This window comes from Rhineura floridana, chromosome 3, assembly GCF_030035675.1.
Source record: "Rhineura floridana isolate rRhiFlo1 chromosome 3, rRhiFlo1.hap2, whole genome shotgun sequence".
Taxonomy (NCBI): Eukaryota; Metazoa; Chordata; class Lepidosauria; order Squamata; family Rhineuridae; genus Rhineura; species Rhineura floridana.
The window spans coordinates 166,365,089-166,387,940 of record NC_084482.1 but is presented as its reverse complement, the minus strand read 5'-3'; the positions used below and the strand labels follow the sequence as shown (position 1 = coordinate 166,387,940).

At 39.2% G+C, this 22,852-nt stretch overlaps 1 protein-coding gene across 1 annotated transcript in view; it reads left to right on the top strand.

Annotated features, from left to right (window-relative positions):
* LOC133380727 (contactin-4-like) overlaps nucleotides 1-22,852 on the top strand; it is a 604,583-nt gene that overhangs the window by 217,562 nt on the left and 364,169 nt on the right. Inside the window, exons 3-4 of the mRNA XM_061618571.1 lie at nucleotides 12,444-12,570; nucleotides 15,512-15,687. Coding sequence (XP_061474555.1) covers nucleotides 12,444-12,570; nucleotides 15,512-15,687 — 303 coding nt within the window. The remainder of the gene's footprint in view (nucleotides 1-12,443; nucleotides 12,571-15,511; nucleotides 15,688-22,852) is intronic.

Here is a 22,852-nt window from a genome sequence, read left to right as displayed (position 1 = left end):
AATGTCTGGCTGATTTTTAATTAATTTAAGAAATTTTGCATTGAACTGAAACCAACTGTCAGTGTTCAAAAAGCCAGATTCACAACTGCTGGGCTTGCGGACTTCCGGGAAGGGTGACTTAGCCTGTGCCTGCTTTTGAGACGGGCTCCTGCCTCAAAAGAAGCTTATTCAGATATATCAGTCAGTTTTTTCTTTTTTTTTTGACTGATTAAACTTCTCCCGGGTAGGGAGAAACGAAGAGATTAACCTCAAAGCCTATTTTTGTTGGGACGACCAGATCTCATTAATTTATGGGACGAGGTCCAGCCGACGAAGGTGGGACGGATTTTCAACAGCAAGCTCTATCTGTTAAAGCGAACGTTCATCTTATCTTCTAAGAGAGAACGCACTAACAGGCAAGCACCCTTCTTTCTATATTTTTCTTTTACTTGACTTAAATTGTTGCTGTTTAAAAGAGATTTGCCAGATTGATCGGTTTTTGACATCTCACTGGGGAGCCGTAACTTCTCTCTGCTACGCACTAATTAATAGCTTATCTCTGTTTTTGTTGCAAAAAGCTGTCCTGGATTTGCATTCTAAAGATACACACAGAAGAGGGATTTCTATTCCAGATTTTTATTTTGAAAAATATTATACTGTTTTGAGACTACTCTCTTTTTGGTCTATTTTATTTTGACGAATCTGTTTCTTGACGATTGCCATTAATTGCTTCGATCCTGGGAACTGCATTTTGTTTACTTAACTATTGGAGAGATAAGGCTGTCTGCTCTGTTTATACTGTGATGTCACCAAGTTTGGAGTATTAACCCAATTGTTGCTGAAATAAGAAGTGGTTTTCCTATATTTTTCTTTTAAAATGGCAATTAAGAAAGTGGCTGAGAATCTGGAAATAACTATGTTTCAGAGAATAATGAATGAGATTGAGATAACGAAAATTGAATTGAGTAAAATGAAGCAGGAGATTAAAGATATAAGGGTCCCTGTGAGAGAGGTGACCCTGGAAGGGGTCCCTGTGAGAGAGGAGACCCCGGAGATTGGAATAGGGGTCCCTGTGAGAGAGGAGACCCTGGAGACTGGAATAGGGGTCCCTGTGAGAGAGGAGATCCCGGAGATTGGAACAAACGTGGAACAGGAACAAGATTTGGAGTCTATGGACTTTAGAAATAAAATCTATTGTTTGGAACTCAATGTTATCTCTGAAGAAATTAATGAAGATTCTAGAGATAAAGTTATCAATGGCATGGATTATCTTCTGGACTGGAATGATGTGATGGAGCCCAATATAGAGAAAATCTATGGAATTAACTGCAGCCATGTGACAATGGAAAAACTTTTAAGAGATGACCCAGTGTATTTTGAAAAAAAGAACAGAGATATGATTTTACAGCAGTATTTCAGCAACTTATTCAGAATGGATGACAAGAAAATATTTGGGATAGAGGTAATTCCCATCAGACTCTTATTATATGACTATGGCTTTGACAGCAAGATTATTATGGAATACTGATAATGGAAGATTGGATATTGAAATTACTGGACTTAACAAGACTACTGAAGATGGAAGATGGAAAATGGAACTAATAGAGATAATAGAACAATGGCTACTGAAATTACTGAACCTAACAGATTCTGATGTGATGGATTAATTGAAATGTTTATTTTGACTATGGTTATGACAATAAGATTATCATAATTAGTAATGAGATGGATTAATCGATATGCTTATCTGGAAAAAAAAATTGATAGATATATTTCTTAAAGAATTGAAACCTCTCTTTGACTTTTTGTGGAAAGAATAAAGTAATGTTTATGAGATTTGATGATTAAGTAAGATAACTACTGGAGGAAAGTGATTTTATAATATGACTTAAGAGACAGGATTGCTATATATTATAGACTTATAACTGATTTGATCTTTGACAAATGGGAAGTCAATATTTTACTCTTTATTTTTTATTTTTGTTTTTTTTTTTCTTCTTTTCTTTTTTTCTTTTTGTTTAACTATTTTTGATTTTGTTTTTTGTCTTTGAATGTTTTATGATTTTGTCTTGTATGTTTTATGAAAATCTGAATAAAAATTATTGAAAAAAAAAAAAAAAAAACAACTGCTGGGCTTGCCTAATCAGGGGGCCACACCCACACCAGACTTTGATTTCACTTGAGATAATCATGGCTTTCCTGAAAGAATTATGGGAAGTGTAGTTTGTGAAGGGTGCTGAGAGAAGACTCATATTCCCCTGACAGAAATCCAGTGGCCATACTGGTTTAACAGTCAGCCATTCTAATTTAAGGTCTGTGAGGGGAACAGGGTGTCTCCTAGCAACTCTTAGCACCCTTCACTAACTACACTTCCCAGGATTCTTTGAGAGAAGCCATGACTTCCTCAAGTGATATAAAGGTCTGGTGTGGATGCAGCCAGGGACAGCATTGTTTTAAATTTTGGTGAGAGGCTACATGTACCTGCTGTAGAATATAAAGGTGGGGGAAACCCTGAAAAGCAATGATACTGTTCACAATGTTTTCCTTTTGGAAAGGAAAGGGTCTTCCCCTATGCCCAGTGCCCACCCACTCAATCTCCCTGCTCCCCCCCGGGTCAGTGTTGGACTACGACCTGGGAGACCAGGGTTCAAATCCCCACACAGCCATGAAGCTCACTGGGTGTCCATGGGCCAGTCACTGCCTTTCAGCCTCAGAGGAAGGCAATGGTAAAACCACTTCTGAATACTGTTTACCATGAAAACCTTATTCATGGGGTTGCCATAAGTCAGGATTGACTTGAAGGCAGTCCATTTCCATTTTCAAACATGATTGCACAGAAATAAATCCAATTGAACTCAAAAAGTATGCAAATGATCAAACCCACCCCCTTCTCCTCCCTCCTATTCCCTCTCCTTTGCCCCTTCCCTCCTCATTCCCATCCACATCACCTTCCAATCCCCTCCTTCCCCTTCCTCCTGCTCCCCATCCCCTTCCTCCTCCCCATGGTCAGTTTTACCTGTCTTAAGAATGATTGCATGAGAGTAAATACCATTGAACTCTGTTGTTGTTGTTGTTATGTGCCTTCAAGTTGATTACAATTTATTGCAACCCTATGAATCAGTGACCTCCAAGAGCATCTGTCATGAACCACCCTGTTCAGATCTTGTAAGTTCAGGTCTGTGGCTTCCTTTATGGAATCAATCCATCTCTTCTTTGGCCTTCCTCTTTTTCTACTCCCTTCTGTTTTTCCCAGCATTATTGTCTTTTCTAGTGAATCAGGTCTTCTCATTATGTGTCCAAAGTATGATTCCTCATTTTAGCTTCTAGTGACAGTTCTGGTTTAATTTGTTCTATCATCCAATTATTATTTTCTTTTTAGCAGTCCATGATATGTGCAAAGCTCTCCTCCAACACCACATTTCTAATGAGTTGATTTTTCTCTTATCCACTTTTTTCACTGTCCAACTTTCACATCCATACATAGAAATCGGGAATACCCTGGTCTGAATGATCCTGACTTTGTTATTAAGTGATATATCTTTGCATTTGAGGACCTTTTCTAGTTCTCTTATAGTGGCCCTCCCCAGTCCTAGCCTTCTTCTGATTTCTTGACTATTGTCTCCATTTTGGTCAATGACTGTGCCAAGGTATTGATAATCCTTGACAAGTTCAATGTCCTCATTGTCACCTGTAAAGTTACATAAATCTTCTGTTGTCATTACTTTAGTCTTTTTGACATTGAGCTTTAGTCGTGCTTTTGTGCTTTCCTCTTTCACTTTCATCAGCATTCATTTCAAATCGTTACTGGTTTCTGCTAATAAAATGGTATCATTTGCATATCTTAAATTATTGATACTTCTCTCTCCAATTTTCACACCTCCTTCATCTTGGTCCAATCCCGCTTTCTGTATGATATGTTCTGCATACAGATTAAACAAATAGGGTGATAAAATACACCCCTGTCTCACACCCTTTCCGATTGGGAAGATCAGCACAGCATGTGTCTTGTTTCTGTTATTTGAGCTGATGGCAGGTGTTGCCACCACTCACCATATGCTTAGAGGCACATGTTACCAAATTCTTCCAAGCTACACATGGTCTTTGCATTTACCAATTTGTAGGGCTGTCCAATATCTCAGAGAGGAGGTCAGGTCTCCTGTTCCCCGGGTGCATTCACTATAGCTGCCCAATTTCCCTGCTTTTAAACATTTGATAGAAATGTTGCTTGGCTATAGGTACATTCTTAAACTGCAAGGTTTTTTGCCTAGTAGTGAAACACCTTTTTCGGGGAAGGGCTTGTTTTTTGTTCTTTGATTTTATGTGCAGTACCATGTGCATGTGATTGTGCTATGTAAATTAAGAAGAAGAAGAAGAATGTGGCCCTCAACAATAAACATCAACTCACTACTGCTTTAGCTGTGTTTTTTTTTAAGGATTAAATAGTTCTGTCTGTGAAGAAAGTAAAACCAGGCTTGACTTATTCGCAGCATTTCATTGCAGAATATCAGCATAGATATCACAACACTATGTTGGGTGTTTTTTTTTTTAATCTAGCTTGAAAAATACACAGGTATCACAAGTATTAAGCTTTTTAAGAAGCATATTAAACAGCATAATAAAATGCAATTCTTTTTCCCATTCTCTGTTGTCACTTAAATTAGTTTCCAGACCATTTGTTTAGAGAAAATCGCTAGACTGATTGTTTGCAACCTTCTTCTATCCAGCAGAAACATCAATTTACCTACAGAATTACCAACAACTATTTTCTTATTCGCAAATATTTTCACATTGATTCCCTTGCCTAAACCCTTCTTTAAATAGCAGGGTAGACCATTGGTGATTACTTCTGACAAGAATCTAAACATAGTTCCAACTTGGAAACAAAACATATATGTTATCCTCAAAGTCATTATTTCAAGAGTTTTTTTCTTGGAAGGTGGAGTTCAACATTTCTGCAAATCATTGTTGTTCACCATCTAGTTGGACATATATGGAACTGTGTAGTTCACACTTTGTTTCTCTTTGTTAATTCAAACCATATTTATCCTACTTATTTATTCTCCGCTACCACCTGATTCCAACATTTGAGCTAAATCCACATATCCCATCCCTAGGGTTATTTGTGTTCTGGAAGGTCTTATTCCCTGAACATGAAAAAGTAGTCTGTAGATGTGTCTAGAGACATGTGTCCTGTGCAAGAATGGTATCATCTGATCTCAGTTCTACTGTGATCACTGTCATTGTTATTATTTTGTTGTTGTGAATCTCTGTGGGGAAAGAATTCCACAGCTTAGGGGCTGCCACAGAGAATGCTTAGGGACTGTTCACCCTTAGATCTCACCCCCAGCCCTGATTTTGGAAGTCTTAACATAACTGACTAGTCTCAAAGAGTGGCATATAGTTTTAATCCATGATGCCATTATGTTGTCCTATCTATTTGGCTTTTTAGTTTCCTGAAAAGAGTTGTTCTTTCCAAGGTTTATTTTTATCTCTCAGAAATCTGATCTCAACAAAGTATGCCTTTCCATTTGTGTTATAAAAGGTAGCTAAAATAAATTCCCTGAGCAGAAAACAAGGACATCTTTAAAAAATCATTTACCCTGGATATAATCCAAAAATATTATTCAGTTTAATTATTAGCTTTTCCCCACAGTGACAAATATTCAATTAAATCTTCCCTCAAATTGGCCATAACATTCAATTAAAAACAAAATACAAGTTTCATTTTGCTAACAATATTAATCAACACATCTGACAAAGAATTATAGCAGAAATGGTTCACCTGTTCACTTCATTAAAAGGCTGAGCCTTACTGTTCCCTCCTGCCCCCAGCTGTGTTGTTGTTATGTGCCTCCAAGTCGACTACGACTTATGGCGACCCTATAAACAAAATGTATAAGGCCATTTGCTCTGTCTTAAGCATATATGCAAGAATTTCTTACTCTTAAAGAGGTCCACTTTATAGTCCTACCCCAGAGAAAATAAACTCTTATGACTAAATTTGACATCATCAGATAAAGATATGTCATAGGTTGCATACACACCATGAATTTAAAGCACATTCCTTCCCCCCCAAAAACACACACACACACACTGCTGGGAGCTATAGTTTGTTAAGGGTGCTGGGAATTGTAGATCTGTGTGGGACAAACTAGAGTTTCCAGAATTCTTTTTGGGGAGATATATTTTAAATGTCCCTTGCCTTTTTTCCTTTTCAATGGCAAGCAGCCATAGGATGAGCCGAATGAAAGACCAGGAATGGCAGTACAGTTGGCTACTTAAACCTTTTCCCCAGCAGCAATTTTTTCCCCATGCAATATTGCCCCAAGTGCTTTTGTCCCTGTTCATGTGGGGAGGGCAAAGATATTCCATATAAGAGGTGGCTTTCACCTTCTCACTTTTAGTATTCAGCCTCCCAGTCTTTGTAGAATGCAGGAGAATGACTAGGGAACTGAGTGAGTGAATGAGTGATGGTGGTGATGGTGTAAAGGAGAAGGAGCCAGTCAGGTAGACAAGCCGATAGATGGTGGCATCCGTTCATCCTCACTACCATTGCTGCTCACTCACCCACTCTCTCCCAGGAGCAGAAGGGGCACCTGGGCCATGAGACTTTGGTAAACAGCAACCGGGGCTCTGCAGGTGCAAGAATCCAGTGATGCTGGTCTCCAGTGCTTGCCTTGACTTCATATTGACTGTCTCAGTAATCCTTATAACATGTGTGTAAGGTAGACCCAATTATTCCCATATTACAGATCGGTGGGTGCTGAAATGAATTTAGACCTGAGAAGAGTTTTGAAGCAAATAGCTCACATAGCTTGTAGCCACTATACACTGTATGAGTTACCTCACCAAAGACTCCTAAGTGAGCCTAGCAGTCATGCAATAAAAAGAGAGGTCCTCTTCTGGATCAGGAACTGCTTTAAGCAGCAGGAAACAAAGAGTAGGAATAAAGGGACAGTTCTTCCAATGGAGAGATGTATAAGGCTCGGCATTGGGACGTGTGTTTTTTAACTTGTTTATAAACAATCTAGAGTTGGGGTGAGCAGTGAAATAGCCCAAGTTTGCTGATGATACTAAATTGTTCAGATTAAATAAAACAAAAAGAGATTGTGAAGAGCTCCACAAGGACCTCTCCAAACTGAATGAATGGGCAGTAAAATGGCAAATGCAGTTCTATTTTTATTTATTTTTATTTTTGTCAATCAAGAAAATTGGTAGCAATCTTACTGCCTCATCCACATATACTGTAACCCCAGTGAGGTGTCTAGTGCACTTCCTGGGATCAGTTTCAGTTGATGCAGCCTGATGACATTGACAAAGTGCTTGTGAAGATGTGGCCAGCAACATGTCCTCTCAACCCTTGCCCTTCTTGCCTTATTTAAGCTTGCCGAAGGGATATGACCAAGTGGATCTGGGGTATGTCTTTTTTGGAAGGGAATGATCGCAGCCACTCTGAAAGAGGCTATAATCTGACTCCTCCTGAAAAAGCCCACCCTGGACCCATTTGTTTGTGACAACTACTGCCCAGTCATAAATACTATTGCCTGTCACGAATACCCCCTTTTTATGGAAGGCAATTGAGACGGTTGTGGCTCAGCAATTCCAAGTACTCTTGGATGAAACAGGTTATCTTGACCTATAACCAATCTGGGTTCAGGCCTGGTTATGGGACTGAATCAGCCTTGGTTGCCTTGATTGATGACCTTTATTGGGAGAATCACTGGAAGAGTGTGACCCTGTTATTCTTACTTGAGCTCTCTGTGGCTTCTGATACCATTGACCATAGTATACTTCTGAACCGACTTGGGGAGATGGGTATCAGAGGCACTGTTTTTCTGTAAGTCTGATTGTATCTCCAGGGTCAGTTTCAGATAATAGCACTGGATGATTGTCTTTCAACCCCATGGCAGTTGTGCTGTGGGGTGCTGCAGCCTGCAGGGTGCCATCTTGTCCCCAATGCTGTCTAATATGTATATGAAGCCATTGGAAGCGGTCATCAGAGATTTGGGGCAAGGTGTCAGCAGAACGCTGATGATACCCAGCTCTGTTTCTCTGTAACATCTGCATCAGGAGAAGCCATGCAAGCCCTGGGCCAGTGCCTGGACTTGGTGGGCTGGATGATGCCAATAAAGTGAGTCTGAATCCTCGCTAGATGGAGGCACTGTGGGTGGGTGGTTCCCAAATTCAGATTATTGGTCAATTGCCTGTTTTGGATGGGGTTGTACTCCCTCTGAAAGTGCAGCTTCATAATGTGAGGGCCTCGTGAATCCATCTTTGTCACTAGAGGTCCAAGTGACCTCTGTGGCTAGGAGTATATTTTATGAGCTTCAACTGGTAAGACAGCTGCAGCAGTTTCTGGACCAGGATAGCCTGACCACTGTTGTCCATGCACTGGCAACCTCCAGGCTAGATTACTATATTGTGCTGTATGAGGGGCTACCCTTGAGGTTCATCTGGAAGCTGCAGCTGATGCAAAATGCAGCAGTGCAACGGCTCATTGGGGCAGGATATTGCCAACATGTTACCCCACTGCTGAAAGAATTGCATTGGCTGCCCTTTAGCTACCGGACCAAGTTCAAGGTGCTGGTTTTGGTGTACAAAACCATCCACCACTTAGGACCAGGATACCTGAAATATTGTCTTACCCCTTATATGCCCAGCCAATCACTGCGCTCTGAAGGTGATGGCCTCCTGTAGATACATCTTATCAGAAGGTTCATCCTGCACAACATAGAAAGTGGATCTTTAGTGTTGTGGCACCTACCCTTTGGAATTCCAAAGCCATTTGACACTCTGCATGCTGTTCTCCCTTTGCATGTATTAAGTCTTGTTACTTCTATCAATCTTCCCATTTCACACACAATGTACTTGTTTACTGTGTGCTCAAGACTGAATGGGAATTAAAGGGATGCAATTTCAAAAACTATTTTTATTTGTAGTTGACACAGGAAGAGAATGCCACAATTTGCCTGAGGGATGGGTAAACTGTGACTCTCCTGATATTGTCAGATTCCAACTCCAGTCAGTTCCAGCAAGCATGGTCAATGGTCAGGAATTATGGGAGTTATAAGCAAGCAGAATCTGGATGGTTACAGGTGCCCCATGCCTGGTTTATCTTCTTTCCAAAGTGATCAGTTTACATTACACTGTAAGCTGAATATAATTGTATTATCTAGTGGCACATTTTATCCAAATGAGAATAAGTGCCAAGCCACATATAAATGCATAGTTCGGTATTTTATGGCTGTGTTTCACTTAGAAATTATAACTTTCAGGGAGCTTAATCAGGATTGGGAATATGCAACATGGAGAAAGGATTAACTCCTTTGCCCTGTGTCATGGTCCCAAATCACAGGAACATAGGAAGCTGCCTTATACTGAGTCAGACCATAGGTCCATCTAGCTCAGTGTTGTCAACACTGTGTGGCAGCAGTTTCCCAGGGTTTCAGATAGGAGACACACCCAATTCCTGTTTGGAGGATCAAACCTAAGACCTACTGCATGCAAAGCAGATATTCTACCAGTGAGCTACAGCCCTTCCCTAAATCACTCTCCCAAATCTGCTATTTTCTCAGGGATTCTATGTCAATGGCAGCTTATCTCCCTTGTCAAACAGCAGCTTCAAAGGATGGGGGGGAGGTGATGTTAATCAGGACAATAGTCTGAGAGGGAAGAAACTAAACTCCTGTCTCCTCGTGCACCACAGTCTGATCCTGTCTGGGGTACCTTTGCAGCTGCTACTAAAAGTAAAAAACTGAAAGAAAGTTGTGCAACACCAAACTCTTTCCAGTCGTTTTCTATCCTCCAGATCTCCTCCATCTCTCCCCTCTCTTCAGAATCTCTTTAGAATTACCTCTGCAATCTCCTGAGACTGCCAATCCTTCTCTCTCCTATGATAGCTGCTCAAAGCCCAAAAAAGGTGCAGAGGTGCTCTAAGAGTCCTGTAGGGGGGTACAGTGCACGGAGTTGGTAGTAATTTTTCCCCTTAATGACTAGAAGGAGAGGGGGAGGTTATACGGGTGGTTTGCATGATTAAAATACAGTGATGCGTAGATACGTTTTTGCTTTTCATGTTTACTGAATTACTCTAGGAAAGTACCATAGCACAGTATGTTGTATGCTACTTTGTTGTCATCTTCATTACTTCCTTGAAACTGTCTCAATTCATTTCATAGTTGCCAATTTTAATATTTAAGGAACTTAAACACAAAGCAGACACAATTGCAGTTCTTTCCATCCTCTGTCTCGATGTGGCATCCAGAGAACAATTTTATATCATTCATTCATAGCTGTGTATGTTATATTTCTTTGCTCCAGATGGCCAACAGGTGCACCCTGTGTAAGACTATTGTATTTAGTGCTGATTCGCACCATCTGAGAATTTAACCCTAAAATGGATAGAATAATGTGCAAGCTTTTTTCTTTCAAAAAGACTGTATGGGCTGCCGACTAAACAGATTATGAACTTTGTTATCTCCACTATGCAGTAGTAGTAATTAAAGGGGCTGGGGAAACGGGGAGAAGAATGACCAGTTAAATAATGCTCATTATGCCTTGTTGTCATTTTCCTCCTTTCGCTCTTTGTTCTGCTTTTATTCTGACAGCTGCTTCCAGAATTTCTCATTTTCTTTAGCCTGTGTAATTAATTTTCTTCAAACCAAGTCATATTTTAATGGGTTCTTTTTGTCCTGCTTAGAGAATGAACTTCCCTAAAAGACAAATATTAAAAGATGCCTGTTGCTGGCATTTCAAATATAGATAGTAAACTGAACTGCTGAACAGTCATCATCATTTTGTTGTGATTTCTTTTTCCTCCCTGACCATGTACACCACAAGTGGGGAACCTTTAGCTCTCCAGATGTTGCTGAACTCCCATCAGCTGTAGCCAGCATGGCCAATGGCCAGGGAAGATGGGAGCTGTAGTTCAGCAACATCTGGAGGTTCCCCACACCTGATCTATATGTTTGGCACAGGTTTGACAAATAAACTGTCTATAACAAAAGATTTTTTAATCCCAAATTCTTTATGAGTGACTCCTTTGATAGCAACATGAAACATGGCATGCAAGTCTTGAAATTGTTTCCACTGTTTCTTTAGGGGATTAAAACACATATATTGATGTATCAGAAACCATAATTCTCCTGCATGGTTTACACTGAAGTGTTGCACTATATTATGCAACTTCTACCTTCTTGTTCCTTACCCACGTTAATATGCCGAAAGTATCAATGACAAACCTTGATACTCCTGTGCCCATCTAAAGGAATTTTCCTCATAAGAACATAAGAAGAGCCCAGCTAAATCAGGTCAAAGGGCCATCTAGTTCAGCATCCTGGTTGCACAGTGATTCCCAGCAACTAGTATTCAGAGACATTCAGCTTCACTGAATTCTAGTATTTTGAGTGGAGAAAAAACTTCTCCCTATCTACTTTGTCCACACCATGAACGATTTTATATATCTCTATAATGTCCCTCTCACTTTTTTCTAAGCTAAAAATGTTGCCTCTCTCTCCTTCCCTCTGCAGCCATAGAACAACCAACAATTGCACCTGAGTTTTATGTTATGATGTGTAGTTTCCTGGCTCCCCTGATCAGTGCGATATTGGCTGTTTTCCAATCCTGTAATATTAAACGGACCAAAATTAGGGATAAACTGCATATTTTAAAACCTCAAGAATTTCAAATTTAAGCTGTTTTAGAGTTCTCAGGTGTCTACTTTATGGACTCAATTACTTTTTAAATTTAAGATTGGAAAAATTAGAAATTGAGAGAGCCAAACTTTCCATTCCATTCCTTTTTTGTACTGCTATTTGGAACTTCAGCTCTGTAGCTTGACTATAACATTGGACCCATTCACACATATATTTCCGATGCTGTGATCTCACATCACTTTGGGACTGTGTGAATAAAGCAACTACTTAGGTAAGGCCAATCACATAAGTTTTTCCCAGTTAATTGCTGCCTAGTCTGGAAGAGGCCCTTTGTTGAGAATTAATATTGGGGATCTTTTATTTTATTGGCTTGTGTTGTAACTATGATTTAGATTTTGTTGCACAGTTGAAGAGATGCTAGCCATTTTCTTTTCAGTTCCTTATTATCAGCTTATATTTGTTTTCCCAGAATTTGTGTTCTTTTATTTTTTTCTAGTTTGAGAAAGTCTTCAACATTTTAAAGAAAACTTTCTTGCTTTTTGTAGTTTTCTTAACTCTTATTGTTAATGATACTGCTAACTTCTTGGTCTTCGTATACCTTCATCAGTGGTGTACATTTTGGACATATTGGGCCATACTTAAGGGTCTGGTATTTTTGGACCAAGCACTTTGATTCATTCTTATTTTCATCTGTTTACTGAATGCAACTTGTATGCTACACTTTTAACTACCAAATTGTCTTCACTGTAGCAATAGTGTGATGGTTTGAGTTACATGAAATACACATGAAATTAATTATTCTTTATACAACAGATGATAACACGCTGCATGGACCAGTATTCATCCAGGAACCAAGCAGTGTCATTTTTGCCCTGGATTCTGAGGAAAAGAAAGTCAAACTCAGCTGTGAAGTTAAGGGAAATCCTAAACCAACTATGAGGTTAGTTGCATATTTATCAAGGGTTTGGGGCAATGTTCTGTGGCAATAAAGAAAGAGACATAAATGATAGATATAGATCTTTAATAGATTTCAGAGTGAAGACCAGCAAAATTAAAACAGATCATCAGGTCTGCATTATCGTATTCACTTCCAGAGGACTGGCCATATTCACCCTTAGCAAATCAGGGCCCCCGTCTTACCTGGGATCCCCCTCCCCTTTGTGGCTCAGTGGGCAGGTGGTGATGGATAGGTGAAGGAGTGTGCCATGTTGATCCAATGGGCTCCACCAAGCACAGATGCATTGGCACATGGAGGAGAAGGTCTCTACAGGAGCCATTTGTCTCCCAGGGTGGCTCCTGGGAAGGTGGGGCCTGTGAGAAGACTGGGCTTGCTCTTGTCCATTTGCACACAATTTAAGCAGGCTTGCCCCTTCCTCCTCATACAATTTGTCACCCTTCCTGTGTTATCAAGTTAAGTTAATTGCTTCTTCGCTCAGTGTTCTTATTCATCCTTGCTGTAGACATTTGTCAACCTCTGTTTCATCAGGGATGGTTAGGAATTTTACCTGCTAGATGATGGGACTTTCCTGTATGGTTTTTGCCTTCCTCATAGCAAGGTTTTATGGTTCTTGTTTAATTTTTAATTTTATGTGTTATAATTGTATTTAGTGGCAATTGGCATTGGGCAGGATCTCCAGGTGGGGAAGCAGGGTACAGACTCTCAGCTTTCCATCATAGGGTGATCCCTTTAAGGGAGTGAGAGCACAGCCTCACCAGCTCTAGCCCAGAGAGCTAGTTAGGTGTAGGCAGCCCAGTTGTATTGGTCCACACTACAGTGGGCTCTTCACTTGGGCCATTTCCCAAACACGCTCCCCAGCACACAGGCTAGGGGGTGGAGCTTACACATCACACATACAGACTGTCTGATAAGAACTGATCCTTGACCTATGCCAAGCCAAACCTTTAAGCTATTGTTTCTCAATAAAAAGTTGTGGCCTTGTTCATCCCAGCTGAGTCTTTGTGTCTGGTTATTTCCCCACGCTCCATCTTCAGCCTCTCAGTACACCCAGGTCCACAAATACCAGAGACTTGTGGCATCTAAAGACTGTCATATTTATTGTGACAGATGATTTCATAGACTAGGGCCCACTTTGGCAGATTACCACTTCATGTGTTTGATGAAGGATCTGGCACACAAAAGCTTACACCACAATAAATGATAGCCTTTAAGGTGCCAAAATACTCATAGTTACCAGCATGCCTGACAGTTTTGAATTTGCGACAACTTGCCACACTGTGAATAGGTTCCTAAGACAACTTGTTAAAAACAGTTTGCCAATACATCCCATTTTGTGTGGTCTTTTACTCCCCAAAGTCATCTTGCAAAGGATTGTCAGAACTGAACCCATAAACAAGAATGGAGAGAGATTTATGAAAGTGACAGGTGCCAATGCAGAGAGTTAACTAGAAGAGTGACCCGATCGTAGTTACAGGAAAGAAATAAAGGACTTTTATTATCATTTACTTCATTTGTTTAATGTATATACTGCTTTATAGCCAAACTCTGGAAGAGAAAAGTGACCAGGCTGAAAGACTTTTAAAAAGAAGAATGTAGTAGTCTGGCAATACATAAGGGCAATCTACAGCAATATAAAAGCATTTAAAAGCAATACAAAACTATAATTAAAAAGATTCACTACTACTTAAAAAAAAGTTTTAAGCACCTGCAAAGGCCTGTTGGCACAAAAAGAGACTTCTCAAAGTCAAAAGCAAAGATGCCTGCCAAATCTCTGCTGGAAGAGTGTTCCACAGCACAGGACTGACAACACTGAATGCCCAACTCCTGGTTGAGGCCATTCAGATCTCTGAACATGGGGAACAAAGAGGTGGCTGATGCAGAGCTTGGAAAAGTTACTTTTTTGAACTACAACTCCCATCAGCCCCAGCCAACATGGCCACTGGATTGGGCTGATGGGAGTTGTAGTTCAAAAAAGTAACTTTTCCAAGCTCTGGGCTGATGCAATATTAGCATTCTTCTTTTGGTGCTTTCTTAAAGAAAGATGAATATAGTATTGTGTCCAAAAAGAGAAGTAGTCTTGCTTATTGAGAAACAAGGACTTCTAATTGATTGACATTCTGAGTAGTCTATTTTGAGACATAATATAGGAGCTTAAAGCATCTATATAAATAGGGAAGTTAACGCATGCTCAGCAGATCTGTAACACCAAAATAGTAGCATCTAATAACACATTTTAAATGGTGTGTGTGTAACTTTGAATTAAATTTGCTTTAAAAATATGCTGTTATAAGTAATATAAATGTTCCATCACAGACTTCAAAGATGACAATGTTTTAACCCAGAGAAAATGTCAGTGAAATAAATGTTACTGTCAGTACTTTAAACAAACAATCAAAAATACATCTAGAGCAAAAATAGAAAATAAACCTGCTGTGGACGTGAGAAATTAAAAAACAAACCAACCTGAAATTTGTCCTTGCAAAATCTATTTGGTGGTCCTTTTCTTATCTTGTATGGATGTCTCTGATCTTGTTATATGATGTTTCCTTTTCTTTGCTGATTATACGTTATAATCTGAATGAGATGAGCTAATCCATGAGGGTGTTGGGTTCAGAGGACCCTGCCTTAGCATGGGGTGTTGGCATAGATTATGTAGCTCTAGAGCCGTAAGAGTCTGTAAAATAATTAATTACACTGAGAATCAACTTCAGGAGAAGCAGCACCACAGCTGTGATGAAAACAATAATCGTATTTGTGACTGACTAGAAAGATTACTTAGCAGGTTAAACATTGGATATCATTTCAGTTTTATTCCCGAAAATATGTTTCCATGGTTCTTAGGGAAAAAAGAGGTCTTTTGTTGTATTTATATATATTCCTTTATTGTTAGCAAACTTCAACCGCTACCACTTTTGCACCATAGGTGGAAGTTAAATGGAACCATTGTTGACATTGATATGGATTACCACTACAGTGTGGTTGAAGGCAGCTTGTTGATCAATAATCCCAATAAAACTCAAGATGCTGGAACATACCAGTGCCTAGCAACAAACTCATTTGGAACAATTGTTAGCCGAGAAGCTAAACTACAATTTGCATGTAAGTAATAATGATATTATATGGCAGATATTACTTTGTCATAACATAATGTTGTGAAAATAGCTATAAAACTGATGGCTTTTAAAAAGCTTATATATGCACTATTCAATTTAGAATGTATCTTGATTTGTAGAATAAGCTATTCAATCTGTTTGGAAGTTCCAACATTTTAACAGATTTGTTCTCATAAAGAACCGAAATAAATGAAAATGAAATGAATAAAAAGGAAGAAAGGGGGTATATGGTCTATAATAAACAAATTATTAATAGAAGAAGGATGCAATCTTAAGGCTGGGGAGCAAGGATCTGAAGATGGTTTAACTATCAAGGCTCATCTTGGCAGGGCAGAAATGAGGTCAGAAGAATATTTGCACACTCCTCTATTTTGCAGGGTAAATAGTTTTCCCTCCCATTGAAAACAATGGGCAGGAAAGAAGAGCAAAAGAGCTTGTCTTAATATCTCCTGAACTCATCTAGATCTCTCCCAAGGTGGATTTAGATCCTTCAGAGCTGCCATTGCCATCCCTTCCTTTTGGCCCTACCAACATCAGTGCTTATGTTGGTCTTGAGCCAGGCCATTAGATGTGTCCATGGGCAGCAGGAGGAGGGGATCTGACACTGGATCATCTTCCTCTCTGTCATCGAAATTTTGTCTCCCAGACTGCATACTAAATGTATTAGTTTTCAACATATGTTTACATTTCAGAATTTCAAAACTGAAACACTCATAACAACTAGTGCTTTTTTGTTTGTTTTTTACTTAGTGTGAGATCTAAGGAGGACTGTACAGTATTGGGCAATAATGTTTAATTAATTGGTATGCCATTGTAGACCCAAGAACACATCTGAACTATAATAAAAGCTTTGATAGATGAGCAAGCATAACCTTGGTTTACTGATTTTTTATTAAGTAGGTTGCCTTAATAAGCAAAGTTTGTTCCTTAGCAATGAAGTGGCAAATGGTGACTCTCATAACCACCACATTCTTAATATTTTTTCAAGTAAATGTCAGACACATCCCTCATATTTTGATCTGAAATAGGATGAAAGGCAAAAAAATAATAAAAGTCAGTGTTTGGTGGATTTTGATTTTGATTTTTCCCCCTCAAAAACATGTCATCTTATTGTGTCTGAGTAAGAAGATTGCAAACAGAACTGTCTAAATTTTGAAATATTGTTGGTGGATTAAGTTTATTACACAGGCTGTGCTTCTAAAAATCAATAAAGGTGTGCATCAATTTTAACAATGCATTATTTTTAATCCTGACACATTTGTAATTCAACAATAATGGACATTTTATGGAAGTCACTGGAAATCCAAGCTGATTTCCAAGCTCAGAGGGTCTTTCTTTGCAGAATAGCTTTTTTCTGGCTTTGTATGAAGAAGGAATCTCAAAATATTTTCTTCTAGCCATCTGAAGCACCATTTAAACAGCTGCTTTGTTTTCAATAACTCTCTATGGGTTTTTATTTCTACCATTTACAATGCTATATATCCTGAATCTTCTTCTGCTACTCAGGGACCTCTGTATTGACTGTTCTTACACTGGCAGTCCCTGACCTACCTGTAGATCCAGCGGTCTCTCATGGATTGTTTCTACCACAGGTTGAGATATTTATAGCTTGGAAAAACATATTGCTTGAATGTTGGAGGTTCAGTTTGTCTTGACAGTCAGCATCTTTTCCCCTTTAATCTGTGCCATCCATTCTGTTGCTGAATGGCATCTCCTTTATTCTCTTTGACGCCCCATTTTAACTTCTATGCCAAATTACAGCCATCTAGTTTGGAGATAAAAGACTGTCATTATACTCAAGGGTTAAATATGAACACAGGGGCATCATTAAAATATGTTCCTTCTCTGTCTCCTAGTTAAGGGCTAAATTATTTTACATGTAGCTTATTCCCTGCAGATTAAACTCTGAAGTAGCTGTTTAAGCTCTTGAAGAGGTCAGAGTGGATCAGCAATTTATTCCTGAAATATGTATATAGGTTACAAAATAATTTTGGTGAAAGTGATATATATCTGCCCTCAAATACTTGATATGTTATACATCATTAACGTTTCAAATTTGCTCATTGTTTCTTGACATTTTTTAAAATAAAATTTACAAAAGCAAGGAATATCCTATATCACACTAATGAGATGTAGATTGATAATATTTTTAAAAAAACACCTTTGCTTGTAGTGGTAAGGATTAGGGCTGTGTACAGCCCTCCCTATCCACCCCATGGCCCTGATCTGTGGACCCCGAGGAGGGCCAGTCTGCCCTGTCCCAAAGATGTGACCACCCTCCTCACTCTGGATCCATCCCAGAAGTTATTCAGTGGCAGGCTAAGGGAATTTATTATTGTTGTTATTGTTGTTGTTGTTGTTGTTATCTCACCCTTCCTCCCAATAGGAGCCCAGTGCTGTTAACAAAAACACTAATGCTATAAAACAATGAAAACAGATATTAAAATATATTAAAACAAAACATCTTTAAAAACATATTTTTTTAAAAAAGCTTAAAAAACATCTTGAAAAGCAATTCCAACATAGATGCAGACTGAGATAAGATCTCTACTTAAAAGGCTTGTTGAAAGCAAAAGGTCTTCAGTCGGCGACGAAAAGATAACAGAAATGGTACCTGTCTAATATTTAAGAGCAGGGAATTCCAAAGCGTCAGTGCCACTACACTAAAGGTCTGCTTCCTATGGTGTGTGGAACGGACCTCCTGATAAGATGGTAACTGCAGGAGGCCCTCTCCTTCAGAACGTAGTGATTGACTGGGTATAAAAGGGGTAAGACAATCTTTTAGGTATTCTGATCCCAAACTGTATAGGGCTTTACACTAAAACCAGAACCATGAACTTATATATTAAAAATATAGCTGGGGGAAGAAGGAGATGCTATGTCTCCTTACCCCCTACCCACTGGGAGCAGGCAGGTGCAACCAGCGCTGCACAGAATGGAATTGTTTGGTTTTCCGGTAATCAGGACAATTCCATCTTACACATTGCCATTTGCAGCTTCTCTGCATGCAGACTAAACCAACGAGGAACTAAATCTAGATAAGGAGCCTATATGCTGTTCATCCTATTTTGAAAGATGATCTTTGCAACTATAAATTATTAACACATAACTGAGTAGCAAAATAAATAATTGATCTTGTAAAGTGCTGTGCAGCCTCCTCTCCTTCTGGTTTATTAAATTTATTTCTTGTCTTACAGGCACCTGTGGTGTTGGTTGGTACACTTTGATCCCTCTGCTTTGTGCTTGTGACAAATGATAATCTGCATGGTCATAAATTATAATTTCTTGTATATGGGTTAACTTTTTAACTTTTGTTTAGTATGGAAGATCCTGCTTGGCTGCATTGCACAAGAGCTTATTCCAGTTTATTCTGGGGCTCTGTTGATAGATTGCTTTTGAGTTAAGGGAGAGCTCTAGGCCACTTTGATCATCCCGTGCTGTCCGGTGCCTTTTAAATTGGAGTACCATTCTGTTTTGCTCTGTCTTGACCTCTTAACTGTTAGAGGAAGATATCTTGGCAATGAATATATTGTGGCAATATTGCACCAGGATCTGTCAGGAACCCTATAATTGTGTGCCTTACTGTGCCTGGTGATGATTCATCAGAAAATAGTGTTTTGCATTTTTAAAGCTATATGAGGGCACGTATAGTTGCCTGAAGTTCATTAGTGTTTCAGTGGAAATTGTTTCATGTCAGTACAAAACTAAGTCAGATTTAGGAATATATTTAAGGAAAGAAGCAGGGGGTTCAGATTATGAATGTCGTGCATTTCTGAGTGCTAGAGCTCAGTCATGGATAGGGATGTAGTTTGCCATATGTTTTCATCCTGCATGCTGATAGACTATTTACATTTCCTGCTCTGTGGCTGTTTGTGATCTGTAAAGCTACATCTATACCATCCACTGAGTTACAGTGGCAGAATTTAATGTTACTGCTTATGTCTCATCTAATGATAGTTTAGTGGCCTCTTACATAGGAAATGTCATAACTTCCACTACTGCTCATGAACTCAATATGTTTATTGATTGTTACTATCCACAAATCAATGAGCCACCTAACTGCTCATCAAGAAGCTATCTGCCAGCTAGGTTATTGTCTGTCTGAGAGATGAATGATGAAAGGACAGTGCCCTCGTGAACTGTTTTATTGTGTTTTTATGATTTCCTAAATACTATGTTCAATGTTTGGATTGCAATCCATTCACTGTGTTCTTCTGACCTGACTTTTAGAGTGTGAAAAAGTTTCCCATGCATCTGATTATGAGTAAGTGACACACATTCACTACTTCTTAAGCATCCAGAAGCCATCACACATCATTCACAACAACCCTGCAAGGTAGCATGGCACACTTCAATTTTTTAATCATCATAAGGTTACACATAGAGTTTGATGGTTGCATGTGCGTTTATGCTGATGTATCAAAGGACATAGTCTTTACTAAACACTGGTTATGGTTTCTTATCCAAGCACAAATATTTGCCATTCAACCCAACCAAAAAACTTCTACTAGTTGGGTACTCTATGCTGGGAGTTTTCTTTAGCTTTAAATTATTAGTCTTTTACAATTTAAAAATATCAGTATTTAATTTTAACTGAAAGATTGGTTGATTTTATTGGACTGCTGTTGTTACTAGTGTTCTGCAAGGTAAAGGGGATGCTGTGCAAGTGGCTTTCCTAAAGGAAAGTTGCTTGCTCAGCATCACCAGCACAGAATTCACCCCCCCCACTGATCAGCTGTTGAGCAGAGGGTTCAGTTCCGTGTGGTGCAGGTGATGCTCCACAAATGGCTTTCCTTTAAGAAAGTATTTGCAGAGCATCACCAGTGCAGGATTGCCCCCTCTGCTGATCAGCTGTTCAGTGGAGGTGGCGATTGTGCAGGGATGGTGGTCCCTAGGGGGACGGTCACAGTCCTAGTTACAAATGCCATCACTATTGTTAACAGACAACTTCCAGTTCACACAGAGAAAAAGAATAAGTGCTAACTATGCCCTTTGCTCTGTGGATAAAATTTGTATGCCGTATATATAATACTGAAGAAGAGGTATCCTGGTGCACAGACAATGTATTACATACTCAGAGAAGAAAAGTGAAATGTATTTGATATGCAGCAAATATTGATCCCATGTAATGATACCTTTGAAACAACTTTATTATCCTGAATGATTGACATTGGTTCCTTCATTTTATTTGATGAATGTTGCCGCTGTAAACTGACAGTTGTTCATAGCAATATTATTGAGCTGCCAGAATTTGATGGACTGATTGATTGAAAAAGCCACTGGACTTTTTACAGTTTTGGAACTATTGTGCTTTAGAGGCACAAAAATTAATCTCAGACTACATGGATCAGGAGAGTTGATAAGCACAGCAGCTACACTTATTGGCTTTGCAATCTATACATTTGTGGTGGCAGAAAAAAAATGTTACATCACACTTTATAGAGTGCTGTTGTTGTTTTCCTTTGTAGAGATGTATGAAGTGATCCTCAGAAATGCCCTTAGATGACTCTTAATAATCCCATTGCATTTTAGGGTGATGGTGGAATCTTGATTCAGGCAATTTGGACTGTATCTCTGAACTCAGTGATGGATTGGAGGAAGCATACAAAGGTCACATGCAGTACTTCACACACATACATCAATCCTCTTTATTTTTTACCCAGGCCAATTTTTAATTAGTTAGTTTTGTTTATTTATTTAAACTTTTTGTATATTGTCCTTTATCCAATAGTTTCCAGAGAGGTGAACAACAAGGGTAATTAATACATTATTTTTATCATAAAACACCAATATGCACAATAACACCAAAAATATGAGGTGGCAGCTAATAATATACAGCAGGCTAAGGCATTACATGTTGAGGCGTGTGCGTTGTTGCGTGAAACAGCATACATTACGTTGGAGTTAAGTTGAGGAAGAAACTTCTTCAGAGCATTAGAGCATGTTAAGAGTCTTTATTAAGACATTATGGCCAAAGGCTTAAGAGTAAATACATGTAGAGTTTCTTCACCCCCCTTCTGGTACCTCTCTCTCTAAAGGTAAACACAGAAGACAACCTCTCAGTTCAGAGGCAATACACAGAAGACACAGCTTAACACAGATAGCTGCTAGAACTTTTCCCAGTTTATTGCGATGGCTACCATAGCAACGGCCTTGGCAGTCCATTCCCAGACTGGGCGAAGACATAACTCCCCCTAGTTACAGTTTTTCAGACTTGATGGAAAACAAACTCAGTGACAGTGCGGTTCAATGGTCAACAATTCCCCCTTTTTTTTCCCATCATGTCTGTAACTCATTACAACAATAACAACAATACATTTTTCCAATACATCTTGCAATACAGTTCCAAATTATATCTCAGTACATTACAGTACATTTCAGAACATCTCTGTACATTTAGCTAGAACTTTATTCAATCAAATTTCAACTCATTCCAAGCCTTGTCACCAGTTTGCCAAATTTCTCCTCACACAAAGGCTTGGTCATTATGTCAGCCACCATGTTGTTAGTGTCACAAAATGTTAGGTTAACAAACCCCTGCTGCACACAATCCCTTACGTGAAAGTATCTGACACTAATATGTTTTGTTCTTTTGGTATGAGCTTCTGATGTGGCTATCTTGATGCAGGTCTGATTGTCTTCATATACAGTAATCGGAAATTGCATATCAATGCCTATCTCCTGCATGAGCATTGCGAACCATTGTAGTTCATTACAGGCCTGTGATAGAGCCACATACTCTGCTTCTGCACTTGAGGTTGCCACCACATTTTGTTTCTTGCTGCTCCAGTCAATGCATGACCCGTGCCTCATCACAACTATGCCAGAGGTTGACTTACGACTGCTCAGCTCCCCTGCATGATCTGCATCCACAAAACATTCAAGACCTCCTGTCTTTGCTCCTGACAAAACCAGACTCTTTGTCTTCGTGCCTTTCAGATAACGCACTATCCTTTTAATCCCTTGCCAGTCAGCCTCTAAAGGATGTTCTACCTTCCGGCTTAAAATGCTGACTGCATTACATATGTCTGGGCGAGACACCTTCACCAAATATTGCAATTTCCCTATTATGCGCCTGTACTTCTCAGGTTCTGTACAGGGCGTCTCCTGCACATTCTGTTGGAAAGCCACAACCATTGGAGTCTTCACAA